This window comes from Pteronotus mesoamericanus, unplaced genomic scaffold (genome assembly GCF_021234165.1).
Source record: "Pteronotus mesoamericanus isolate MK-2021 breed Mesoamerican mustached bat unplaced genomic scaffold, CSHL_Meso_final scaffold_54, whole genome shotgun sequence".
Lineage (NCBI taxonomy): Eukaryota > Metazoa > Chordata > Mammalia > Chiroptera > Mormoopidae > Pteronotus > Pteronotus mesoamericanus.
Window position 1 is genome coordinate 77,656,716 of NW_026555321.1, and position 22,137 is coordinate 77,678,852.

A 22,137-nucleotide genomic window follows, 5' to 3' on the forward strand; every position below is an offset into this window, starting at 1 on the left:
CTGTAGATGGGCAAAAAACCTTTTCTACTTGTGGTGAAAAAACAAGCCAAGCAGACTGGTTGACAGAACCAAATACATCAGAGCTGCTCAAGGGCCCAGGGGTTCACCAGCAGACCTCCTCGAGGACAATGCTTTCCATAGGGTGGTAAGAATGTTCTCTATATAGTAGTTTGAGAAAGATCACAACAAAACTCATTATCAACTTTTATTTCCTACCATACACCAAATGTACAGCACTGAACACAATTTTGTTGCTTTGATGTAAGAAATATTAATTGTTTGAAGAAACAGTATACAAACAAACTACTTGAAATTAAAAATATGCATACATCATTGCCCTTTTGTTGTTTACAAAAGACCCAATTTACAGTGTCAATCAACAGAGCTGAAAAGAAAAAAATTCAGTGCACATTACAAAACACATCAAGTACAAAGGAGGCAAATAAATACAAATGTACTTCACAAAACATACTGCTCAAACTATGCAAACACAAATAAATTAACCTGAAGTCATAGTAAATTATAGTAATAAATACATAGGTTGGTAAGAGATTTCTTTTAAATTAAATAAAATATATAACAAACTTGTTAAAATATTTAGCAAATTAAACTTTTGTCTTTGTAATAAGCAAACTCATTTGTATGCATCTATCAAGTACTGTATAGCAAAATGTTTGCAAGTACATAACTTTAATAGAAAATTCTTGTTTGGTGTTCCATTTATAATAGACAGCACATATGGTAGCTCTTTTTCTTTTTAATTTGATTTTTAAATAAACACCATTCCTACCTAAGAACAGACATCTCATTTTCACTAAACTAAGATTCAAGAGTTCAAATGAACCCCAAACCAAAGATAAGCCCCACTTAATACATAACAATGACCACAGTGGCATGGAAGTGGAATTACTGTTGATATTATTTTTAATTTGTGCAGGTAACAGTAATAACAGTGGAATATATCAAGCCTGTGAGTACCATCAGATTCAACCTACATATCCATGAGGCTAATAAAAAATAAACACTTTTGTTATAGAACAGAAAATTAAGCCCACACTAAGTTCAAGTGTCCATTTACACGGAGGCACATTGCACACGAGGTGTGTGTGCACACCAGAAAGGCAGTTTAGCTGGTTGTCTATACCTTTTCTTAAAAAAAATAAATATAAAAAAACTTTTGAAACAATGCTTAACTACTTTACAATCCCTGAAATAGACATTGCCTTTACTATAGCAACTACTAAACTCTGACCTATCCAGAAATTCAAGATTTGGGGCTCAATTTTATATGTGTGTGAGTGTCCGTGAATGTGTGTATGCCTGTGCGTGCCTGTGTATTGACTGTGTATACTTTGTAGCACTTGTAGTTCTACAGAAAGATTTTAATCAAATTGAAAGTTTTATTGTTGCCTAAAGGTGGTAAGGCAATGTCTCCAGTGTTCAAAGTAATTACTCAGATCAGAGTAACATTTTTTCATGTTTTACTATATTTTCCATTCCTTTCCAGTCAACCAAGTAAGATAAATGCTATTTCAGGGGATATGGTATCTACAAAATTTCCATTTGGATGTGTTTTTATCTGCTAAGTACAAATCTACATTAATATTGTCACTTGTATATTGTACCAACATACGGCAGGAAAGCCTGGCTGGTCACATCAAGTCTTGTTTCTCATCTTGGGATAAGAGTTACCAACTATCTGATATGACTTGAAAAACAAACAGACAAACCTGCATCACTAAAAAAGTTAATGCTTCTTTAAAGCATTTAAAATAAATAATTCATGTTAACCATAACCATACAGCCAAGTCAAATACTTTGCTGATTGCTATATTTAGTTATCACTAACCAATTCTGAACAGGCTTTTCCAGTACCTGTGCTTCTGTGAGAGTGCATTGCCCACTAGTGGGCGCCATTTATCTTCTTTTTCCTTCCATGCATCTCACTTTACCACAAGCCCACTTATACATACAAAGCCAATGAAAGGGATGGGGGAGGAGGGAAGGGGACTGTGCAATAAAAATCAAACTGGAGCATAGTGCAGTCCTTACACAAGGATTTCCTTCATACTTTTTTTTGTTTTCTCATTTAAACCCAGCAAGATATGTGATTTGAGAATAGCATTTCTATTTAAATTATATTGGAAAATAAACAAACACTTGTAAAAATATGGCAGACTTCAAAATGCAGTTAAAAGATAAAAAACTCTTTGATTAGAAATAAATAAAATATAAAAATGTCACATTAATTTACATATACTTTACAAAGAAAAAATTCAAAAGAGTGCAATGAAGAAATAAAAGAAAAACATATGAAAATAAATAAAATATAATATTTGACAGCATTGCTTTTAATTCAAAGAGTCTATCATAGTTTTTCTTTCCTTTTTATGTCAGCTGGGGGGGAAAATTAGTGCAATGTTGCAATTGTAAATGCAGTACGGCAACCTGCATGCCTTAGCAGCCCAGGAGCCCCTAGCAGATTCACCGGTATTAGCTGCGGTTGGTGATTTCTGTTGCCCGGCGGAGCTGCGGTCCTACACGTGGATGCCCTTCACTGCCTGTTTGATACTTTCTAGTAGAGCTTTGCATTCCGGGGAATAGTCCCGTTCCAGATTGCTGTACATGTCTGTGAGTGTATTTACATATGCTTCAAAATTCTGCTCACTGATAGGCCCCTGAATGAAGACAAAACACATTGAACCAATCACAGGGGTTCAGGCTGAGGCAAAAGGAGGACTAACCTACAGGGAAGCTTGTCGGTGACACTGGAGTCTGGGAAGGTAACGATGCATGTTGCTGCTGGAGTTTGGGGGAGATGGAGAGAGATTAAGTCTGCATTAAGGGAATTCATCGGCTTGTTCTTTAGTCAATTGGTGGGATTAATGCGAATGTCCAGTATTCTGTGGTCAGTTTGGAGCCACATGAAGTAGCTGTCTGGCAGCTGAGTAGGAGCCCTCAAAGCTTCCCTACTTTTCAACTTCAGTTGCATATGCTCAGCATAAAACAGACCTCCAGTTTGTGAAGTCAGCGAGGCTGCGCGGGTGGGGGTGCGGAGAAGGCTTGTTTGTACCAGATGCTTCTTTGGACAGCATTGGGCTGGAATACGGAATCTTAGATTTGAGCAAGCTGCTCACTGACCAATTGTGTGGTGGAAAATGTTCCTCTCATTCTCAGCCACTTGTTTGTGCATTTCCCCCTTGCAGCACCGTTGTAACATACTTCATTTCTCTACCTGTCTATCCAGGTAGAATGTGAGGTCCACAAAATCAGGGTCTGCTCATCCCTCATTTTGTGTGTGTGTGTGTGTGTGTTTTGGTATCTCCTTTGCCTAATGTGGTGCTTCAGAGAGAACAGACACTTGATATGTAGACATTGCACACGGTGTGAAAGGAAATAAATGATACAAAGCAAAGCTACCTAACTATTCTTTCGTGCCTCCATCTCTCCATATTTTAAAAACATATGATATGTGCTTTACATATTTCACTAGATGGTTGGAAGAAAGGACTTTCAAAAGGTCAAAACACTTCAGATATAAAGGATTATTATTGTTGCTATTTAGAAGATAAGCTTTCTAAATTTGAAGATTATTTTGTTTTACTCAGCAAAGTACTGATCTAAATTATTAGTTTTGTCTAACTGTGGTTTCTGTTACCCTTTAGCTTCTGCCTTGGTGGGGTTGGATGTTTCTTGGAGTCACATAACTGGACTAGGACCCAGGCGGCAGAGTGAACAAAGGCCATGCTGTAAAGTCAGGCCCACCTGACTCATGCTAGCTTTGGAAGCTTGAACAAATTATGTAGATTCTCTGAGCCTCTATTTCTTCAACTATAGGATGAGAGTGTTTTTGGTATTTTTGTGAAACTTTAGTGTGACCAACCCTAAAAGTTACCACTGGAATACCTTATATGGTAACTAAACAAAGCACAAGTTACCTTGTATGGTAATGATTATTTTAGTGGAACTGGTAAAGGAAAATATATTAAGAAATATGAATTTGAAGTATGAGACAAATATTATTAATACATATTATAATAATGTTCAGCAATTACCTCAATACTGGCCACAAAGTAATCATTTACTTTCCTTTGTGTTTTATATTACTACATTATTGATTTTTTATTGCCAAGAGACACATTTGGAATTGGTTAAGACAGGGACTCCATGCTGGGAAGCTGAGTAAATTGAGGGACTTACTATTTTCAGGAAACTAATCGTATTTCTTCATTAAATTGCTGCTTCTTTAAAACATTCTATGCATAGAATTTGCAGCTTTAGAACACTTGTTCTAAAAATGTACATAGTGAGGAAATTAAAAGCATTCAACAATGTAGTCCTTCTTTCAAGTGTTTATTATATTTATAACTTGTAAAGGAAACTAATTTTCTATAAATTTTCAATAGTTGCCATACTTCAAGTATGTGTTTACATTTTGGAGATAAGAATGCCTTACTTTTGTGTTTTTCATTCTATATGAAAAGAACTTAAGTATGTTCTTCATACGTAGTATAAAGAAAACACGAAGGTAAATTTTTTTCTGTGGTTCTTAATTGGTGAATGACACAGATGCCTGGGTCTTAGGTTGAGGAAACCATGGGAACTTTCTACTGGGAAAAACAACTTTAGTCAGGGAGTTTTGATGTTCTCTAACTTTCATATGATATTATAAAACAAGTTTCAAATAAACCTTCATCTTTAAATGACTTCTACAGTATCAAAAACCCTTGGCCTTAATGTAATTGAAATGTATGTATCTATCATGTTGCCACAATGAAGGAGGTTATTGCAAGTCATGCATGATGAAGCATGATACCTCGGTGACTGCTGAGAGGTCTCCTCAGAGCGTGGTACTTCCGTCTGACAGCCCCGTTGGTGACTGCACATTAACACTGCAAACACAGAATGGAGCAGCCACTTTCTGGCCTTGGACTTACCATCTGCGGGAGCTGGATGTCGGCAAGGCTTGAAATGAGAGCTTGGCTTAGACCTGCCAGCTCCTTCAGCAGGCTTTCATTATTCTGTTCTATAAGTTTGTTCTCTGCCTCTATTGTCTTTAAATTGCTCTCCATAGATGTGATCTGAAATGGAAATAAATTGAGAATATGGGAAGTAGAGTTTGGAAGGAGTACAAAGGTTTCTCTCAGGACAAAAGGCATCAGCTGAACCTAAATGCCAAGGAATGTGTATCCTGTAACTTCTCTTCATAAACAGCAGGCCCATTATATGGCTGTAAAGTTTGGACTCACATTCCCAATGTACATCTTTAACCCAGGCTTCTATGAATTGAAGATTCCACCACATCTCCACATGGCCATACAATGGATATCTCAAGCTCAATGTGTTTCCTAAACCTGCTCCTTATACAGCCCCCTCTTCCCAGTGGGTAGCAACTAGAACATTGCTCTGGCCTTGAAGGTATCCCTATTGCTCTCTTTCTTTCAAACTTCAAATCCACTGGGCTCTTTCTTCAAAATATCCAGAGTGGGTGACTATCCCCACCTGTACTACTGTCCCTAGGTCCTATCCACCAGAGTGACTGACTGCCTTCTCATGGGTGGAGCTGAGTGTGGCTTTGATCTCTGCAAGATATCCTTTTTTTTAAAAAAAGGTACGTTTGTACTTATTTTTAGAGAGAAGGAAAGGGAGGGAGAAAGAGAGGAGAAAAACATCAATGTGTGGTTGCCTCTAGCGCACCCCCTACTGGGGACCTGGCTTGCAACCCAGGCATGTGCCCTGACTGGGAACTCAACCAGCAACCTTTTGTTTTGCAGGCTGGTGCTCAATCCACTGAGCAATACCAGCCAGGGCAGCAATCTATTCTTTTGGTCCATCTTCAACACAGCTACCAATGCAAGTAAGTCTTTTACACTGTAGGTCAGATGTAGGTCAAATATGATCATGTTAATCTTCGGTTCAAAACCCCAAAGTGTTCTGTGTTCATTCAGAATAAAAACCAAGGTCCTTAAAATGGCCCAGGACACTCATGTGTTACTGGAATTTATCTCCTTTGATTCCCCAGATCACTTTCCTACAGCCACATTCATACTGCTAGTTCTCAAAACCCTGGGCTTTCTCAAAATGTAGGGTTTTTGGATTTGCTCTTTTTTACTCTTTGAAACACTCTTCCTCCATACTTGTTTGGCAAACTCCCTCAGTTCCTGAAGTCTTTGCCAAAATGCTTTCTTCTTTCTTAGGTCTAGCCTGTTTTATGTTAAAATCTGGTTGCTTCCCCCCACCCACTTCTCTCATATAAGCAGTTTATCATTTATGACTGTTTTTATTGTCTGCCTCCCCCTTCTAGACTTCAAGCTCCATGAGGGCAGAGGCCTTTGCTGTCTTTGTTAATGGCTCTTAAGAGGAGTTTGCATGGTTTGTAACCCAAGACCCCAATCGTTGTTAATGGAAGATCATGACCTTGGTAACCCTGGGTAAGGAAACCAAAGATATGTTTCAGGTGGACTAAAATCCTCTTAGGCCACTGTGAATGACTTCTGAGAGTCAGTAATCACATTGGTCTAAAAATCCAACATTTCAGGAGAGGAAAAGAAGGGAGAATGATACTGCACTTGTTCCAATAGAGTCACTATTAGCGTACCAAAAAAATCCTGGATTAAACTTTTAATTTCCACTTTGATAAATTTAGTCAGGGGTTGGGCAGACATTACAAAAGAGAATGCAGAGTTAAGAAATTGCTTACATTTTTGGTAAAGAAGCTGTTCAAGAAAAACCTCCAGAAAGTTCTGTTTCTAAGAAAAACATACATTCAGAGGTGTTGTAGAAAAACTGAATGTGAAATGTTGCTCTGTTTTGCTTGAATTTTGAATAAAGTTAAGTAATTATGTCTTCTCATAACAATTTTTCTAAAGCACCACACACTCCACAAGACTCTGTAATTACAGTATGATCTGTTATATTTGCTCATAAAGCCTTTGATGCACCCAGAGCAGAAACATGAGTACCTTTGACTTCAGGGATGGCCCAGGTGATCCACCGATACATATATTTACAGTAACTATGCAATCCAGACATGCTCAGTATATTCATTGTAAGATATTGGTATGTTTTTTTATCACAAGGTTTAACATTTTAATGTTTTGCCTCCACGAAAGATTAGGATTACCATGCAGTTACCTTTCTGGTTTTTTACCTGTGTCTGAAGTTTCATCATATCTGCTTCAATTTTAAGGTTGGATTCGTTCAGTTCCTTTATTTCTTCATCCAAATGTCTGATTTCTTCATCACTCTCTATACCTGCAAAGAATCAGTCTATCTTAGTTCACACTGAAAATATGAGACTGTGACAAACCTCAACACTTCATATTGAGTTTGTGGTTTGTGAAGTGTAAATTAAATTTTAGTTTGAAATGTTGAATTTTTATCCAAATCCATACTTAAGATTCTAAAAAGGTGAGTAAAAGGGGTTGCAGGATTTAAATACTTTGTAAAAAAAAAAGGGGGGGAGGTATAAAAATACCACCATTTAATGTTGCTCTGTTATGTTTCATGTGTGTTGCTAGACATGTTTGTGTTCATAAATATTTTCTCACTTAAATTTTACTGCATCCTATGAGTCATGTTCCATTGTATCTTTTTCACATATGAAGACACTAAGACTTAAGCAAAGTGGGGCCATGCTAATCACTGACAGAGATGATATATCCTGCCTAAGGCCAAAGTAAGAGGTAGAGCTGGGACTGAATTCCAAAACTCATGCATTCTCTCATATACAATGCTGCAAAGACTAAGGTATCAGTTATGCTGATTAATTATACATTTCTTAACTGAGTGGGACTTTATAAACCATTATAAAGGTAGAGTTGTGTGCTGACATGGGGTTAGAGTCCAGGGACGCACTATTTGAATTCTCTACATGGACTTGTATAAGGAGGAGCAGACGTAATCTAGAAGGAACATGGGTTTTGGAGGTTTAATGCTGGCCTTGACTCTTGTCCTTGAACTTGGGAAACTTACTTCTTTGTGCTTCTGTTTCCTTGTCTGTAGAAGAGGCATACAATCTATGCTGTGAGAATTAATGCAATAAAATATATGCTGCTGAACACAGAGTAGGTCTCAATGAATGATCAGGAGTTATTTTCCCGTCACTATTTTATAGAACAGGGGTCTCCAACCTGTAGCCTGCAGGGTGCATGTGTCCCAGGATGGCTATGAATGAGGCCCAGCACAAAATTGTAAACTTACTTAAAATATTATGAGTTTTTTTTTTGAGTATGATTACATGTTGCAATGTATTTAATGTGTGGCCCAAGATAGCTCTTCTTCCAGTGTGGCCCAGGGGCACCAAGACGTTGGATACCCCTGTATAGAAGGAATATGAATATATTTTAAATGTTTTTAAAAGGTGGGAAAGGTAGTTACTATTAAGGATGCTAAAAATAGAATTTAAAGTAATCTCAACAGTCCATAGCGATGAATCTAAACCAAAGACATGACAATTAAGAGGAATAAATATAAACTTTTACTTTAGATGTAATAAGATCACTTCCATGACAGCAGGATAGGGAGACTTCATGTTTGTTTGAAAGAGATCTAGGCTCTTACACTTTCCTGAGGTTACTGCTTTGGAACACAGTTTATTATCTATTGCAGGTAAACTTCACATACTTTGTGACCCAGCAATTTCAATTGTAGGTACATATCTGCGACAAACCATTGCAAAAGTATAATAGGAGGCATGCACAAGATGTACATAGCACACTGTTCACAAAAAGTACAACCTGAAAACAAGCCACATGCACACCACAAGCAACATGGATGACTCTTCCTAATACGATGTCAGGAGGAAAGAAGTAAGCCTTGAAAACTTACATACAACATCATAAAACAGGTGGCTGTTTTATAGGTTCTTACTGCTTTATTATAAATAACTAAAATTAACTACCTAAATAAAATTGGGCCATGTATGAACCTATGAAGAAAGTGTGTTATAAGATTTCTAATACTGGGCTCTGAAATCCAATAAAAAAGAAAAGCAAACTCACAACTAAGATCTAGGTATTTTAGTGCCTAAATCAGCTTGAATAAGAGTCAACAGTATGACACAGCTGTTAAGAAAAGATTAAACAGTTACCCATGACCTCAACAATGGCATTATCTAGGACACACGGTTTTTTTTCTGCACTGGCCTGTGGTGTTTTGAGAATTGCATTGTATTCTCAACACCATATTTTATTGGTTGATATGCCGGTTGAGGAATCTTTTCCTAAACAACATTAAAAAATTTATTTTCAACAACTTTAGGGAGCATAGATTTTTCTTTCTTTTTTAGGATATTTATTTGCTTTTTTATCTTTTTTATTGTTCAATTTCAGTTGTCCCCATTTCCCCTCATTACTCTCCCCAGTCCTACCAACCCCCACCTCCCACATTCAATCCTCCACGCCATGGGTTCTTTTTGTCCATAGATCCTTTATACATGTTCCTTGATGACCCTTCCCCTTTTTTTTCAATTAAACAAGTATTATGAGTGCTGTTAGCATTTAATATTTTCATGATTTGAACAAACAAAAACTTCGTTGCTATATTTCTCTGACATATTTTTTTTTTTGTCTTCTTTATGTTTCTTTGGAATCTGCTTCCTTTTCAAGAAATGGCATTTTCCTTCACAATATCTGGTGAGGCAGACAATAAGCAAGGAAACACATAAGCTATAAAGAGCTCTAAAGGCAACAAGCAGGGTGCTATGAGGAGCCTCACTGGAGACGCCTCAGTTAATCTGAGACTTGACTGATGTGAAAGAGGCAGACATATAAAAAGATAGTAGGTGAGATGGACATTCCAGGCGGAAGAAGCAGAAAGCACGAAGGCTTGGAGCGGGAAGGAGATGTTCCTGGGAGTTTTGTAAGGAGGCCCTCAGGAGTGAGGGCACAGTGAGGAGACCTCCCAAGGAGCTTGGGATTATTCTAAATGCTACGAGAGCCAGTGAAGAATTTTAAGCAGCGAGTGATGTGATCTGGCTGACTTTTTGAAGGCATAGTTCAGACTTTTGAGGAGAGTGGATGGAAGGGGAGAGAGCAGAAGCCAGAAGACTGGTTAGGAGATTATTGCTGGGATCCTGGCTGGATCCAATGACCCCTTTACCCCATGGCAGCGGAAGTAGGAGTAACAAGTGGACTCAAGATAAAACTTGTAGGTAGAATTAGTGATGCTTGTGATGGATTCAAGGAAGGAGGTGAAAGAATGGAAGAATCAAGGGGGACTACCTGTTTCTCCTTGAGCAGCTGGGGAGCTGGTGATGTTCTGAGATGAGGACAACTCCGGGAGCAGCAACTTACAGCGGGAAAGTGAAGGGCTCAATTTTGCTAAGTGTGGATACTTGTGAGAGGACTTTTAGGTGAGAATCTGGGTTCTTGGTATTGCAATCTAGTCGGGATTATGTTCTCCTGATGTTCAGTGTTAGTAAAGCCTCTTATTCAAATGAAGAAATTTAAAAGGTGTTTACTAATGTCCCTATGGGGAAGGACCTCAAAAAAGAAACACTGTGAGAGAATTTTATACATAATAGACACTCCATAAATTCTCATGAAATTAACAAATGAGTGAACTATGTTTTTATTATTTCTGGGATGTGGGGAAATATTTTAGCCATAGGAGCCAGCCAATCTTTGGAATTTGTTTCCACGAGTACATTACCTTATCTATTTCCCCTGAGATACCCCTCTCCATCCATATACTCTTTAAGAGCCTCACCATTGAATAGTGTTGGGAAAATGCCACTGATTTTGAATTTCACACTGTACTTATAAATATTATACTAACTCATTTGACTCTGTTAAGGATCCCCTTAGGTAAACATACTTATTATCTTGTTTTATGGATGGGAAAACCAAGGCACAAGGAGGTTAATTTGTAAGCTGATAGAACTCAGATTCAAAATACAAGCTTTCTGGTTCTAGAATAAGTTCCTTTTACCCATTATAATGCTACTTTTATTCACAGTTAATTAATGCTTTGAAAGTATTGGTAGAATGTGTGAACTGATGCTCCTTTACAGGTATGCTTTCAATAGAATGTTAGACTAGCTACGCATTGCTGATCAAGGAAACCTTATGAACTTTGCACAAAATATTTTAGTGAACTATTCAATGGCTGTCTCTTTATATAGTACACCTGTTGAAAAGCAAGAGAATATGCTTTCTTTTCATATGATAATTCTAACTTTTCCTTGGTACTAATCTAATTAATATAACCAGGAATTATATAATTTATAATAATGTTTTGTTTATATTCCATATAAGTATATGTGATGTATATATCTGTATTGAGCAGGTATCCTCAACTTATAAGGGGCTTTAAGTAGTTATTTTTCATCTTATACAAATAAAAAAATACTATTCTATTAAAAATTCTCCTCTATTGTTTTGAATGAAACTTTATATTTGTCTTACAGACTAAAATTTTACTCCTATTTTTATTTAGGAGAAAATTAATTAATGTAAATTTGACTTTTTTTAACTAAAAGAGTGAAGAGATTTAATTCAGAGAGAAATGATGTATCAAATATTTGGAAAATACTATTTTGCTACATGGGAAGAACTGAAAGGATACTGAATGTAGAAACATAAATAGGTCAACCATGATAACTTTTACTTGTCCCCACAAAAACTAGATAAGCAATCACTCATTCATGCACAAATGATCTAATTTTGTTATCAATGACTAGTGATGGTCTTTAAAAATGAGTATGACAGTTTAATTATGGTAAGGATGGAGATCAGAAGATCAATTCTTCTAAAATTAATGTAATTTGTTTTGATATAGATATCCATGTTTTAACTTGTTTGTGGTTACAAGTAGGTAACATGTTGGGAGTTAACTCCCAACCAATTGGTTGGTAACTTCAACCAATTGCATGAATGATTTGCTTCTAGTTTAACTTAAGACAGTACACTAAGAAGTTTAAAGTGGTGTAAACATTTACAAAAATTGAAAAGATTAAATAATATTTTCAGAGTAATAAAGTTACAATAGTTAAAATTTTCTAGCTCAATTCTAGTCACATGCCAAAGACACCATCAGATAAATACCCCAAAGCGAAATAATTACATTGTCATTGTTTTTCAGATGTTCTAGGGTGGTCTTTGATGGAAAACAACACATGTTAATGAGAAAATCTTAAGAAGAGCACTGAAGAATCAGAAGAAAATTGAAAGATCCAAATATAAAATCCAGAAACTATATATTAACAATGATCAGAGACTGACAGTAGGGAAACATGCAGAGAAATACAGACAGATGCTAAATTTAAATTATCTAGATTCATCATTAAACTATAATTTTGAATATAGAACAAAATTGAAGGATTCAATATAGATGCCATAAATTGTGTTTCTTGACATTTGATGGAGGGCTTATATGAGAAAGACATTCACATATATGCACACTCACGCAAACTGTCATTCTAAGGACAGGAGTTCTTGATTTTTCCTGCTGGGGATCCTTATTAAAAAGTAAGAAAAAACCCACCAGGCTATTGTTCTGAGATAAAATTATAGTTTTAGTCCAAATATGAGAAAAACTTCCTTATTGTATATTAAAATTCTAGTTCACAAAGAGAATAGTTTGACATGCACAACTCTGTGAAAAGCTACACTCTAGACCTCGGTAGGAATGGTGACCCTTGGCCATGAGCTCTCACCTCCAGTTGCTTTGACTTTGATGGTCATTAGTTCTTCTGAGACTTTGCCCTTTTTGATAGCTTGTGCATTTAGAGGACATCCAGATAAGCTGTGAAAATAGAAATTTTATTTATGTGTGAAACATATATTATTTCTTATAAACATTAATTTTTTAATTTACTACTTACTATTTATGTGTTTGCCTATTTACTAATTACAACATGCTGTCCCTTTGAAGAAAGTATCAAGTAAATATCTATTGACACAAAAGCAAAAGGCCCTAAAATAATGTAAAATGTTTTGTCTTGTTTTTTCCTCAATCAAAATACAAATAACTACTGCTGATTTTATCATTTAATTCATTTTGTTAACATATTTCTATTCTGCATTCATATAAGTGCCTTTCTTTAGTAGCAGTTATTTTCTGTAAACATGAAATTGCACATATATTATGAATAAGAATTGTTCCAAATTCATCAAAATTCCATGAATAATAAAGCAGAATCTAGTTCCTTCTGTCTTTATACTTAGTGTAGTCTGATCTATACAGAATGACTCAAATTATTACGAACCTAAAATAAAAACTTCCCTTCCCCATGCAGTTTGGATATGGAGAAGTTTCTAATTTATTCTTTAACTTTTAAAACATTATTTTTCATTTTCATTTCAAAAACTCTACCTTGAAGACAAAAATAAAAGGAACCACTATAAGTATATTCAGACACAATCACTGCAGAAACAATGTATCACCCTGCAGTGGTTTTTATACTCTGTTCTTGAATTTCATTCTTCTGCCATGCTTCTTTTTCTTTTTATGTATCTGTTTTATTTAAATTGCACCAAGATAATAATGACATTGAACAAACTTGTTTTCCATAGTGCATAATGAGATGATTCTGTTATTTTAAGCAACTATTAACTATCTTGTAATTTTGTTGTATTTTTTATTTTTGGAGATATGAGTTTTAAATAAAATAAAAAAATTATCATCAGTCATTTATAATATTTTCCCACAGAAATTTGATTATAGTTCATGTATGAAACAACCATGTTCAATCCAAAGTTTAGGACACTTGGCTAAGCAATAGAGAATATTTCTGAAGCAAAGTAAATGTTTGCCGAATGAATGCATTTTTAAAAGAATTACAAATTATTGTATGTGAAGATTATATAAAATATAAAAGATGGGTATGTAATATTATACATACAAATTATGTAATTTACCAAAATTTGATACATTATGTAACATTTTATACAGGAAAAGAAAACAATGAAAAAACACAAACTGAACTTGTACCTGATTTTTCCACTTTAGATGCTTCTCATTGTGAAGTGTGGCCTATTTAAGCTTCATTATTTTTTTTTGGAGTGTTTGCACAAACCTGTCTTGTTTTATGTCACATATTGTGTTCTCAGAAAATGGTCATGAATAGGACTAATATATTGTTTGTAAGTTCAGTTTTAAAAACGACCTACCGTAAGTCTGTTTGTAAAATAATGGGAATTAATAGCTCATGAGGACTGCATCCCCTAACGGATCTGCTTTGTCCAGACAACCCAGCAGTAAATGTCCAGTTGCAATGCACTGGAATGGGAAGTGAATGAAGTGTCCACAACTACGTGACTTAGAACCAAAGAGTATAGTTAAGGTATGAAAGGGAGACTTGGGTTTCAAAAATGCTGCTTGATATTTTGTATCTTTGAATGTAGCTCTATCTTTCAGAATATAACACAATCCTAAATTTTAAAAAATGGGTGGAAAAACATTTCAAAATTCCTTTTCCTTTTGAGGATGTCCTCCATGAGGCTCCATCTTGCTGGTTGAGAAAAGGCGAAGGTTGTGGCCAGAATAATGTGCCTCCTATTGTGTTGACCAAATTTGCAATTCAGTTAAGGCTTATCAAGGCAGTTTTAAACTGTATCTTCATCTGCCTTGTTAAAGTAAAATGGTAGGTGATACAATTTATGTAGTGGACATCGCTGTTTACAATATAGCAATAAACCTCAGAAAATTACAAAGTTATGGCGCAGCACTGAGTTCTATTAGTCACAGAAATTCTGCTTTTAAAGCAATGACGTGTCTTGGTATTTTAATAAAATATTTGTCTTCAGATTGCCACTTGAGTAAATGGAAGTTTGTAATGTAAAGGTTTAAAGCAATTGTTACGTAAATATCATGCTGATGTAACTCACAGGTCGAATATTTCTTAACCATCGTCCAAGGTAAGTTTTGTAATTATTCCCATTTTGCTGAATCTTAAAATGGGAAAAATTAGAAAACTTACCTTGGACAATGGCTGAGGACACCGCATGCACATGTGCCTGGCACACGGAAGGGCTCATTAAACACAGGGATGCGATGACACAGGGCTCGCGGAGGGGATCTGGTGTCCCAGCGCTGCCTGCGGGGGCGGTTCCTGGGCATCACTGTGCTTCCGTCCCTTTCTGTCCGAGGAGGATCATCGCAATGCCTCTGCAGCCTGCAGGGCTTTGTCAAAGTTCGAGGGAGTAACTCATGAAAGTTACTTAAAGCAGAGCCCTGAGTAGGTGTTAGCTACAGTTGGTGATTGGAAAGAGTCCTGAACAACCTCAGGGATTTTAGGTTCAAAATACGTAACATGTAAAAGTCTGTGGTAGGTTCGAATGTGCTAATCCAGTACGTCGTTCTTAGACTTTAATGAATTATTGTACATATACAGGCTGTAATATAATTTTTATGAAAGATTAAGGGAATAGTCTGCATGGGATACCTGTGATGTGTCAGGAATAAGCTAGACAGTTTTGCTATATCATTAAATTATACATATATAGTTAAGGGAAGCAGTCCACATTAAAGAGAATACTACAAATTAAATTCAGCCTCTTAACTCTTGTACACAGTAAGAGGAATCTCCAGTGAAGAACAGTGAAATCTGAGTTATTCATTTGTCTTAATTTGTAATTGCTTTCTTTTTCCTAGCAGGTACTATCTTGTCATTAATCTTGCAGCCTATACTTTTTGAATGTGTCATTTTGTTTTTCATATTATGAAATACATAATATCTACACAGGCACAAATAATATAGATTTGCAGTTTAAATAATATTCTTAAAAAGAACACCGTTTCCCTTCACACGTAGAACGTGCCTTATTAGTATGTTTGAAAGTCCTTGAGCCCCTCAACAATTGCTGTCTCTTGTCCCCCAGAGAAAACCATTAACTTGAATTGCAGGTTAATAATTACCTGGTTTTCTAAAATGTAATTTTGTTACATGTTTTTAACTCTCTGTAAACAGAATCACACTACACATATTCTGCAGCAGTTTTTTTTCACTCAGCATTGTGTTCTAAAATTCCCCCACACTGTGTCTTCATTTTCACCACCGCACAGCAGCGCCTGTGCACAGACACTGTTCATTTACACCCTCGACTGCCGGTGTGCAGGTAGGTCCTTGCTAATTCGGAGTAAGTAGAGCAACGCTACCACAGACATTCAGACACGTCTCTGAGCTCCATGGTGCAGGAGATTTTCTGGGGCATAAGCCTGACATCTCAGTGGCTGGGCAGCAGCAGGCACATTCATCTGCTCTTTTTCAACTTGGCTCCTACAAGGTAACTTGCTTCCTAAAGTGCCTTTGCCCACTACTCATCCACCTGCAGTTCATGAGAATCCCTGGGGCACCTCACCTCACCTTGATGTCATCATTTGCAGTTTCTTCATGAGTCTTAAAGATAACTCTGTTGTTGCTAACTGAGGAATGTGCTCACCAAAGTATAATAGTAACATTTCATTATCGGTGTTAACGTGGGTATTGCTGAGGCCTTGTTAAGAAAGTGAAGCGACTGTGTAGTAAATGTGACATTAGGCCTACGTGATCTGTGACTGTTGTTTCTAAATATGGAATGATGATTCAAACTCAGAATAAAACAATTTGTACTACTGTGGAAGTGACCATGCATATGACAATCATAAACAAATAAACCACTTAAAAAGTTCAGGTTTTCTCCATAAATAGGTGTTGCTGCAAATCCACTTAAATCAGTAATTTCTAAGTTTCATTTTTTTATACCATTGATATGTATCTTTAAAATGGAGCAAAATGTCAAAATGCCCCAGCTTTGTTCAATTTGCATTCTGCTCTTAAGCAAGGCAGCAGGGCTCACTAAAGCTTCATTTGATATTAAATCTGCATTCCATGCAGTGGTCACAGGGCGAGAAGCACCCTCACTGACTGAAGAAGTGTGCAGTGCATCTTCTATCTCCTTCCTTTAGCTGGAACATGAACCAAAAAGCTGGACTAAGATCACTGTACCCACAAAGGAATTTGTTGAAATTCGTGACACTCAGTGATAAAGGAACGAAGTCTTTGTTAAACTAGAAAGGGTTTTCTAAACCTCATCCTGTCGTACACCTAGCAGTCACTGTGTCATTTTCTTTCTGGCTGCTGGGGATGAGTCACATCTTCCCAGCGGCAAAAAATAACTACAATTTGGCCTGAAATTGAGCCAGCTCATGAGAGGAAGGGAATGGCATGGATATGTAAAGTGAAAGTACAATTACGTAACATAATAGAGTAGATATCACCACTTGGAACTGAAGTGAACCATTAAAAGACTGAACCATTAAAAAAAAGCAGGATAAACAATATTTTAGAATACAAAAAACAAATGCACAATTTTTAGAACACTTGAAGATGGTGTAGTGAATTCTCAGAAATAGAGAATATATATATTTTTTATTCTTGAAACAAGTTAACGATGTATCTACAAGACTCATTGTTATCAAATCCAAAATGCTGTAATTTCTGACCTCGAGGAGGGCCCCACCCACCCACAAAGCAACCCAGGTGACAAAGAATCACAACAACAACACAAGAAAAAGAAAATAAATGTTACCTTCTGTGGGTGACAAAAACATTATTTACATGGCCCAGCCCATTGCAGCCTGGCAAAGGACAGTGTGGTAGTTCTTGTTTGTTCAGTTTCCAGGAGAGGGGGGCCCCATTGAGAGGATTCTCCTTCTGTCTCTTGGCAGCCAGGGGACAGCCAGAAGCTGTACGATGGGATGTGTATTTACCTGATATGTGACCTTGGCCGTCACACCCTATCACAGGACATCTAGAGAGATACAAGAGACATACAACCAGCTGGGAGACTAAATAACTCACGTGATGTGCAGTAGCTGAGTGAACAAGAAGGCAGTGGAGGTTCCATACTATCCAAAAGGCAAATGGTGACATTACAGAGTTTTAAAAGATGCCACTGCGGCGAGCCTAACAGCACTGTCCCGGCAGCGATACTGTCCACAGGCTCTGGGCTAAGCCATTTTCATGCATTGTCTCCTGTAATTTTCACTGTAAATCTATTGGGCAGAGAGTGTTGTTATCCCATTTTATAGGTGGGGAAAATGAGGCTTATAAAGCTAAGGTAATTTGCCATCCATTTTACAAGAAGCAGAGTCAAGTTCACGCCCACACTTTAGCCCCAGCCATGCAGGTAAGCCCTGTTATTCTGCCGGCAAAGACCACGGGAGTAACATGGTAACTACCTTGCCCTACACTATTCCATAGCACATTGCCAGAATCTTGGTTCCCAAATGCTTATGTATTTTACTTAGAAATGCTGTAGAGCAAGCAATTTAAATTTCTACATCTATATCTGCATATATCATCCTAGTCTAGAAAGCATATGTCTCAGAGGAGAGAATTTAATTTAGATAAAATTTCACCTTAAAATTAAAGTTTCAGGGGAAAATGCTGCCAATTTGTTATTCTTTAGCACTTTTACAATGCTAGTTCCCTTTAAAACAATTGGAAAAAGCATGATCTCTCCCCTTCTAATTTTATATTATCAGAGAAACTGCGGAAACACAGCTAGAAATGGAAACTTTTTCTCAAACATCTAAACACTGACTGCTGGTTCAAGGTTCCTTGTGTTTGAGAGGGTGCACCTTTCCTGGAACGCAGTCAAAGCACAGTTGCACCCCAAACCAAGGTCCTGCCCATTTGACCAACAATCTACTTCGGGCTTTTTTGCTGCTAAGTCAACCATCACACTTACTTGAGCTCAGGGTCTTCTTTTTCTTCCTTCGTAGCGGTCATTTTGACACCACCTTTCCTGGCACGAGGGCAGCCGGACAAACTAAAACATGTACCCAAAAAGAACAAAACCAAACCATGTGATCTCCACAGCCACTGCTGCTGACACTCTGATATCATTTCTGAGAAATGGGATCAATCCTACCTTCTGTGGGAAGCATAGTTTCCAGTCACGTGCCCTGAACCATCACAGCCTGGGGTTGGACACCTGAAAAACACAGGGACAGAAGACAGGCCACGTGGTTGTACTGGAGGAAGGGAGATCACAACACATTCAGAGAAAACTAAACAGAATGTGTTGCTTTTGGTGGGACATATTTTACTTAAATATAATTAGCTTTTGGCTAAGAATCCATTTAAAAAAATATTGTTAAGATATGTAACTTCTGTGTGATGCCTGATAGACAATGTAATAGTTATCCTACATTCTTTTTTTAAAAACTTATTTTGAAAAGACTTGAAATTTGACCCTCAACTGCCGGGCTTCTGTTTACATAATGCAAAATTCTTATCTTTCACTGAAGAAAAAAGTTTCCTAACTGTTTTTGAGCATAATTTCTTTTCTTTGACATGGTCCACTACCATAATAATCCATTAAATTCAGATGAACAAATGTGGTTTATGTGAATTCTAGATACTTGGCACCTTAATATGGTTGCCAAGAACCTAAGTCATTTGCACCTGATCTGTTCTACCTCATGGCCCAATCTAAGTGGCCTTTTGGAAAATATACCAACAACTACTATTGATAATCACTAAATTTGGAATGAGGAAGGTGAAAGAGGAGGAAAAATCCAATTTTGCTTGAAATGCTAATTAGGAATGGATTTCAAAATACACTTGAATACAATTTATACAGCCTCTCTCCCTTTTTTTGCCTTTTTAAAAATCCCAAATACTAATAAATACCCTACTATAAAATGCTTGCTTTTCTGAATGTTCTTGTAAAAATTATCTCTGCTATTATTTTAGTTGTACACTACCCAGGTTCAGATTTCTACTCAAACAAGAATTTGAGAAAAATAATAACCTAAAGAAAAATGTGACTACTTCCCCTTTTCTTAAACTTTGAACTTTCTTCAGCCACTGAACTTTCATGCTAATGCTTTTATATTCAATCCTGAGGCAGAAAATAGACGTAAATGCTTTTTTCTAATGAAATATAAAAGCAACAAACATCTCTTTAAGCTAACCAGAGAAACCTGCATTGAGTCTTTCCTTAAGACTCAATGATATTTATTGGGATGACCTTGGTTAATAAAATTATACAGGTTTCAATGTACAAGTCTATTATTCATCATCTGTATATTGTGTTGTGTGTTTGCCGCACAGTCAAATCTTCCTGTCACCATGTATCTGACCCCCTCTACCTTTCCCACCCACCTTCCCCTCTGGTAGCCACCACACTGTTGTCTGTGTAACAGATGAGTTTTTGTTTGTCTTGTTTGGTCATTTGTTGTTTTCGGTTTAATATCCTACACATGACCAGAATCATATTTATGCATTGAGTCTTTAATCAATGATTTTCAGATATAATATGTTTTCTATATTGCAGGAAAGGCTTGAATGTTAGTTTTTTTCAAGTAACATTGTATAAAACAGTGGTTTACTAGCATATTTCAATTAAGGAAAAATCTGTGTTGAAGCACCTTGTTTTAGAGTTCTCCTTGAGTCTCTAAAGAAGAGGTCAAAAATGAAATGTCTCTTTTTCTTCTATGTATGGAAAAGACCCAAAGCTCTTACTTATTAGATGACTGCATAAAACATAAATACCAGAGATTTTTATAGGACCTATCAACTTACATGTTTTACATTTACTGTCAACATTTTTTCCCTAGAAATAATGTTTAGAGAATATACTAAAGCGAACTGATAATTATTATGAAGGTATGGCAATGTAGAAATTTAGAGCAATTCTGTAAGATTAAGTAAGTAACTACTGAGTAAGATTAAGTAAGAATGAGTAAGTATGCATAGCACTTCTCTGTTTTTAATCTGTCATTAGCCTTTACTTAGCATTCTTATACTTCATTCTGGAAAGGCAGCAGTCAATAAACAATTTCCAGAGTTTACACTGACACAGTCAAGGTACTTTATACTTTGAAAGAGAGAGAGGTTTTGTATTTCATAGTTCCGTTTACTGTTCGTGGTACTAAAATTCTGAATTTTTACATCTCTTTAATATTCCATCTTATTTCACAAACTTATCTTCTGTAATTTTTAGATAAAGTTTTTAAACCAGTTATAAAATGCAAATATTAACCAAATGTTAAAAGTATAATATCTGAAATTTTACCTGTGACTGAGATACCAAATGTTGATTTTATTGTTTATACAAATACTGTTTTATCACTAGACTTAGTAACACTCATTTTTCCTAAAATATTATTTTCAAATAAAGTTCATTAAGTTTGTTTAATATTATTTCTTTATTGTTTTAAAATTTACTCTCTATTTTTAAAAGATATACGGTAGATTATAACTTTTAATTATTCTACATGCAATATAACAGTATATGAAAATAAACAAGTGAGAAATTTGGAGTAAAAGAAATAAGAATGGGAAAAATATAATCAATAAGTAAAAGTTAATATACATGTGACTTTGAGAATGTCTAGCACCCAAAAGTGAAAGGCACTCATATGATTCAAAATGCTCATAAAGAAAGATATTTTGTAGTTTTCTTAAAATTAGATGATACAAATGGTGTCCCACACCTTCATCGGTCTGATTTACTATTATAAATTACGTAGTTAACAGAAAAAAGTATTTTTAAAGTATTACATCATTGCTTTAAAATTATTATAAAAAACAAACCTCCCAAAGCAAGCAAATTAATTAACTTACAGTGATTTGGTTTTAGTCATTTGAACTTTTTCGTGACAGAGTGTGTTGGTTTTAATTTAGTGAGACTATTTACTACTTGTCAGCGGTCACTGTGGTCCCGAGTGAGGAGAGCCCCAGCACACTGGACCGAGGGCAAGGAGGTCACGCTTCCCACACTTACTTAAGCTCCTGAGAGTTAGCAGCCATGAGGGATTTAAGAGTCTTATCTGCTAAAGGACATCCAGAAACACTGAAAAAGGATAAGAAAAACAAAACTAAAACATACAACACTGACAAATATTTACAAATCTGACTCAAATTGCATCCTAAGTCTGTGAAGATACTTTACATTTACTGGTGACTTGGGATTGGGAGAAAAATAACTAGGTTTGAATCTGGCTTTGTTACTCTAGCAAGTCTGGGATAATGGACAACTTAATTATTTTTAATAGACTTGGGTTTGCTGTTTATCAAGTGAAGGACTTTAACCCACTGAGATGCCCTAATTCTAAAATTCAGTGATAGAATTATTACTGAGTAGGAGGCCATTCCCATTGCCTCACCAAAGGATAGTGACTTAAAGGTTTAAATCAGAG

At 36.2% G+C, this 22,137-nt stretch overlaps 1 protein-coding gene across 5 annotated transcripts in view; it reads right to left on the bottom strand.

Annotated features, from left to right (window-relative positions):
- Positions 1-639: 639 nt before the first annotated feature.
- ST18 (ST18 C2H2C-type zinc finger transcription factor) overlaps positions 640-22,137 on the bottom strand; it is a 147,894-nt gene continuing 126,396 nt past the window's right edge. For all 5 annotated transcript variants that reach the window (XM_054595017.1, XM_054595020.1, XM_054595016.1 and 2 more), the window contains 8 exons: positions 21,723-21,791; positions 18,861-18,923; positions 18,678-18,758; positions 17,514-17,735; positions 12,659-12,747; positions 7,151-7,254; positions 4,938-5,081; positions 640-2,678 (listed from right to left, as the gene is read on the bottom strand). In XM_054595017.1, the coding sequence (XP_054450992.1) occupies positions 2,538-2,678; positions 4,938-5,081; positions 7,151-7,254; positions 12,659-12,747; positions 17,514-17,735; positions 18,678-18,758; positions 18,861-18,923; positions 21,723-21,791 (913 nt within the window). In that variant the 3' untranslated portion in view covers positions 640-2,537. The remainder of the gene's footprint in view (positions 2,679-4,937; positions 5,082-7,150; positions 7,255-12,658; positions 12,748-17,513; positions 17,736-18,677; positions 18,759-18,860; positions 18,924-21,722; positions 21,792-22,137) is intronic.